The 6,060-nt window shown below is 50.8% G+C and overlaps 1 protein-coding gene across 1 annotated transcript; it reads left to right on the top strand.

The window, feature by feature from the left end:
* The first annotated feature begins 3,620 nt into the window (after positions 1–3,620).
* On the top strand, positions 3,621–4,559 carry LOC102460833 (olfactory receptor 51E2-like). Its single transcript, XM_006126566.3, has one exon. The coding sequence runs from the start codon at positions 3,621–3,623 to the stop codon at positions 4,557–4,559; it is 939 nt and encodes a 312-aa protein (XP_006126628.2).
* Positions 4,560–6,060: the final 1,501 nt, after the last annotated feature.

Here is a 6,060-nt window from a genome sequence, read left to right as displayed (position 1 = left end):
AAAATAATCTCTCTCTCTCCTGCAAATATTTCAGCAAAGCTTTTCTCTTATGACATTTCTCAGTTTATTAACAAGAGCATAGTAATATTCTGCAATCCCCTCAGCGGGACCCCTCCAGTGTGCCTGGCCCCTAAAGGGTCTCATGCTTTCTCCAGGACTGGTCTACACAACCTCACCGTTTCCTTAGACTGAACCTCTAAAATTCCAGCCCTGGTCCTTCCCACCAGGGGCGTTGTTCAACAAGTCCCACTGAGCTAGACTCCTGACTGATCCTTGTTCTCTCCTCGGGGGCCAATGCACCTCCCCGTGCGTTCGCAGGGGCACTCAAGCCGTGTTGTTAAAGCAGTCTGATTGATAAGTCCACCGGGCACCGCCTAAGAAGTCTTGATGCTAGCACAGAGGTTAAAGCTTAGTTAGTTCTATTCTGGTTACCCAACACCCTGCTAAGCTGTAGTGACGTTTTTAAGTCCCGGCTTGACAAACCCCTGGCTGGGATGATTGAATTGGAGTTGGTCCTGCTTTGGACAGGGGATTGCACTTGATGACTCCTGACGTCTCTTCCAGCTCCATGATTCTATGATTCTAGTGTATGACTCCATATTCAGGCTATTTCTCTCTCTGTCTGAGTTCCTCGGTCAATTCCTCAAGAAAAACCTCAACTCCTTGCTGCAGCCAGTTCTTATCCCCACCTCGCACCTCTCTGGGCCTTTGTTCTATACTAGGGTGACCAGAATTTCACACGGTATTCAAGGTGAGGACATACCATGGATGTAGGTAGAAGCATTATGATACTTTTCTGTCTGATCTATCCCTTTCCTATGTTTTCAGAGGACTAGTCACAATGGCACGAAGAGCTCTTTCCTGATAAGTTAGGCCTTATTCAAGGGGAAGGCACACAGTGGCACTATGTCATTTTCCGTCTTATTATTGATCCCCTTCCTCATGGCTCCAAACATTCCGTTTGCTTCTTTGGCCACCGCTGCACACCGAGTGGATGTTTTCAGAGAAGTAGCCACGGTGACTCCAAGATCTCTCTCTTGAATACTGGACTTGGGGGCTGGACTCGATGACCCCATGAGGTTTCTTCCAGCCCTATGATTTTACGAGTGATAACCTTTAACTGAGACCCCATCATTTTGTACGTATAGTTAGGATTATGGTTTCCAATGCGCATTGTTTTGTATTTATCAGCATTGAATTTCACCTGTCATTTTGCTGTAACGCTTTGTAACTCTTTTCAGTCTGCTTTGGGTAGAGCTACTGTGAGTAATTTTGTCTCATCTGCAAATTTTGCCACATCGCTGTTTGCCCCTTTTTCCTGATTGGTGAATATGCTGAACATCAATACAAATCTCTGAGGACACCACAATGTACCTCTCTCCCTTCTGAAATGTGACTATTTATGCCTTTGTTTCCTATCTTTTAACCAGTCTCTAATCCAGGAGTACAGCAGTAAGGGATCTAGGGGTTATACTGGACCACAAGCTGAATATGAGTCAGCAGTGTGATGCTGTTGCAAAAAAAGAAAACATGATTCTGGGATGCATTAACAGGTGTGTTGTGAGCAAGACATGAGAAGTCATTCTTCCGCTCTACTCTGCGCTAGTTAGGCCTTAGTTGGTATATTGTGTCCAGTTCTGGGCACCACATTTCAAGAAGGATGTGGAGAAATTGGAGAGGGTCCAGAGAAGAGCAACAAGAATGATTAAAGGTCTAGAGAACATGGCCTATGAAGGAAGGCTGAAAGAATTGGGTTTGTTTAGTTTAGAAAAGAGAATATTGAGGGGGGACATGATAGCAGTTTTCAGGTATCTAAAAGGGTGTCATAAGGAGGGAGAAAACTTGTTCATCTTGGCCTCTGGGGATAGAACAAGAAGCAATGGGCTTAAACTGCAGCAAGGGAGGTTTAGGTTGGACATTAGGAAAAAGCCTATAAGGTGCTACAGGACTCCGTGTCACCTTTGGTCATCTACACGTTTGATAATTCTGTTCTTTACTAGAGTTTCAACCAATTTGCCTGGTACTGGAGTTAGGCTTATTGGCCGGTAAGTGCCAGGGTCGCCTCTGGTGCCTTTTCAAAAATCCATGTTACAGTAACTATCTTGCAAGCATCCGGTACAGAGGCTGATTTAAGTGTTGGGTTACATCCCACAGTTAGTGGTACTGCAATTTGGTATTTGAGTTCCTTCAGAACTCTTGGGTGAATTTCATCTTGTCCTGGTGACTTATTCCTGTTAATTTATGTTTGTTCCAAAACTTCCCCTACTGACACCCTACTGGGGGATGACACCCCAAATTTGTCAACTAAACAAAGCAGCACAGGTGTGGGAATCTCCCTCGCATCTTCTACAGGGACCCATCTCAGCTCACACAAGCGGTTGATGTTCACTCCTATGTCTCCTACTCTGCCCTGAGATTAAGGGTACATCTAGACTACCGGCTTTTGTCGATAGAAGTTTTGTTGACAGATACTGTCAACAAAGCTTCTGTCGACAAAGAGCGTCTAGACTACATCCAGTTCTGTCAACAAAGCAAGCCGCCTTGTTGACATGACAGTGTAGACGCAAAGGACAGTGTAGATGCAATAACGCCTTCTGTCGACAGAACTCTGTCGACAAAAGGCGTTATTCCTCGTAGAATGAGGTTTACTGCTGTCGACAAAACTGCTGAGTTCCGTCGACGTTATGTCAACAGAACTCAGCGGCAGTGTAGACGCAGGTATAGTTTTGTCGACAAAACCCTGTAGTCTAGAGACACCCTAAATGTAATCCCTTTTTCTCCCAGAGGGAAATAATGAAACATATAGGGTAAACTGAGGCACCATTCAGGGTCATAAAAATATTGCCGGAAATTCCCATTTTGTCATCCCGGTCTAGGAAGTAAAAGCAACATCCTGCAGCCGAGCCACGTTCCTAATGGTCTTCAGGTGCTTGGAGTAGGGGCTGCAGATTACACACTAGCACTGTAGAGTCTCAGCATGGGCAGCAGCGACTGGAGGAGCAGGACCAAGGCCAAGGGAATGCCGCCCCACACTCCCGGGCAGCAGAGCCAGCGAAGCCATTGACACATTCTGCAATGGGCACTGCATGTGGTTGGTCCCCGCCACCCTGCCTTCCCCTCCCCCCCCTCCACAGCCCTCTCCATTGGGCCGGAAGAAGGTCAAGGCACACACCTATCCCAGCCTCCTTTGGGGTGTCTGTGACATTAGGTGGGACTACAACGCCCCTGCCCCTTTTTAGTCAGGGAGCCAAGGACTCAGGATTCAGGCCTCTCTCTGTCACAGGGGAGCCGGTCCCTTTGAGCAGACCCGGGGCTCAGTGTCTGAGCAGGTGGGCCCGATCCAGACAATTTCTGGGCTACCCCTAGCCTGCCAGAGGCCAGAGGAGGGAAAGACGGCCTATGGTGGGTCCTGGCAGGGAGGACTTTGTGGTGTTCTGCTCCAGGAAAGGAGCCGTGCTGACCAGCACTGGCCAGCTAGTTGATTGTTAGTGGCACCTACTTGCTGTAATCCTTTCAGATGCAGTAGCCCTGCCCAGGTGTGGCTACAAAGCTGTGTCTCTGTTCCTTGCAGGAGGAGGAAAAGATATGGAATAGCATCCCTGAGTTTCCGCCTGCGCACCATGTCCTCTCCCAACCACACCAGCTTCCGCCCTTCCACTTTCATCCTGGCCAGCACACTGGGGCCGGAAGCTGCCCGTTTCTGGTTGGCATTCCCTCTGTGCGCTGCGTACCTCCTGGGTGTTGTCGGCAACAGCGCAGTGGTCTTCATTGTAAGGACAGAGCCGAGCCTCCATGCCCCCATGTATTTCTTCCTCTGCATGCTGGCTGCCATCGACCTGCTGTTGTCCACCTCAACCATGCCCCGGCTGCTCCTGCTCCTTTGGTTGGACTCAAGGGAAATCAGCTTTGGCACCTGCCTGCTCCAGATGTTTTTCATCCACTCCCTGTCTGCGGCCGAGTCCACCGTCCTGCTGGCCATGGCCTTGGATCGGTACATGGCCATCTGCCACCCTCTGCGGCATGCTGCCGTCCTCACCAATCCGGTGACGGCCAAGATATGCCTGGCCGCCGTGGTCAGGGGGGTACTGTTCTTCCTCCCGTTGCCCTTGCTCATCCTTCGCCTGATGTTCTGCGGCTCCAACGTCCTCTCGCACGCTTACTGTGTGCACCAGGACGTCATGAACCTGGCCTGCGTCAGCACCACCGTCAACGTCATCTACGGCTTGACTGCGATCGTCGTGGTGATGGGGCTCGACTCGCTGCTCATTGCCTTCTCCTACTTCCTGATCATCAAGGCTGTCTTGCGTCTGTCCTCCAGGCGGGAGCGGGCCAAGGCTTTCAGCACCTGCGTGGCCCATCTCTGTGTGGTTCTGGCTTTCTACGTGCCGCTCATTGGGCTGTCCGTGGTGCACAGGTTTGGGAAAGACCTCCCTCGGGTGGTTCACGCTATCATGGGGGACATCTATCTCTTGGTGCCACCCCTACTGAATCCCATTGTCTATGGAGTGAGGACCAAACAGATACGCAGACGGATCCTGAGGTGGATTGTCCATCGTTGACCATTTTAATATCAAGACTGGGGGTTTCATTCTAGAAGGTCTGCTCTGGCAGGGCCTGTGCTGGGCGGGAGGTCAGACGACATGGTTCTTCTGGCCTTGGGATCTATGAATTGATCATTTAAGACAGACACTGAAGGAGCAACTCAGTAATTTGCATCCTCTTCTCTTCAGCATCTACCTGTCTCCTCTGTCGGATGCTTCGATGGTGAGGCCTGCGGATTAGGGACTGTCCTTTTGTTCTGTGTTTGTACAGCACCTAACACAACAGGGTGCTAGGCCATTGTGGGGCTCCCAGGCACTGCTACAGCACAAATAACAAAGAAGGAACCTAACCTGAGCACACACACCCACATGCTGAAACAAGAGCCAACACTAGGGTGATGGGAACCAATGCGGAAACCGGGGTAGAGAGGTCATTGTATGGCGGTGGATCGCAAAGTGTGGTCTGCGGACCACAAGTGGGCCATGACTGTCTTGCAGGTGGGCCTTGGGCTTGGAGCTTAGCCCCATACCCCTACTCCAGCCCCGTCTCCCTCCTCCGTGAGGTTGAAGTGACACCACCAGCTTCCTGCTGTGTGGGCAGAGGGGGGAGGGGATAGCAGCACAGGAAACTGCTCATCCAGAGGATTTCCCTACTGCTCTCATTGGCTGGAATCGTGGCCAATGGGAGCAGTGTGGGGTGGCACCTGGGAGCAGCAAGGGGTGTGGAGCCAGGTAAGGGCACCCCATCCCCCTCATGCCCAGACCCCACTACCATCCTCACACACACCCCTCCCAGCCAGACCCCCACCTGCACCTTCCCTCCCAGCCAGACCCCACCTCCATCTCCACGCCTCTCCTGCACCTCACCTCACCCCCAGACCTCGCCCCCTCACCTCCTCCTACACCCATTTTGTCATCCTGAGTGGTTGGCTAGTGGTCCATGGAAAGGTTTGCGTTTGGCAAAGCGGGCCGTGGGCCAAAAAAAGTGTGAGAAGCTCCGCTTTATGGGACCTTCTGGATGGCTCATGGACTTTCCATGCCCTGAGATCCAGTAGCTGAGCGAGATGAACCCTGAAAAAGTTATCTGCTGATATTCACGTGGATTTGAAAATGAATTCTCCATGTTCATGACTCTTCGGCTTTCACTTTCCAATATTATTTTAGCAAATGTAAACCTTCTGCCAGGCAGAGCCAAGCAGCAGCCAACACCAGGTTCAATCTCTAGGGGTTTCTCTCTATTCATCCAGCACAGAACCAGCTTGAGCCCTCACCCAGTAACCTGGGAAACTCACACATTGCCCTAGGGTGCCCTTGAGAGGCAACGCTTCCCTGCTCGCAAGTGTGGAGTCTGAAAGTAGAAAAGAAACTTTTAATACAAGCAGGGAAATTCATTTAGGACAAGCACCACAAACAGGGCTCACACACAGAAACCAGGAGCCAAAGTCCCACCCCGAGTACGTTGGGGCAATGTGCTGTTCCTCTCAGGTTCTTAAGTTCAGCAATGTAAATGTCCCCTGGC

The sequence above is a fragment of the Pelodiscus sinensis genome, chromosome 1, assembly GCF_052426305.1.
Source record: "Pelodiscus sinensis isolate ZL-2025 chromosome 1, ASM5242630v1, whole genome shotgun sequence".
Taxonomy (NCBI): domain Eukaryota; kingdom Metazoa; phylum Chordata; order Testudines; family Trionychidae; genus Pelodiscus; species Pelodiscus sinensis.
Note: the sequence above shows the minus strand (reverse complement) of the source record. Positions and strands in the feature narration are given on the sequence as shown.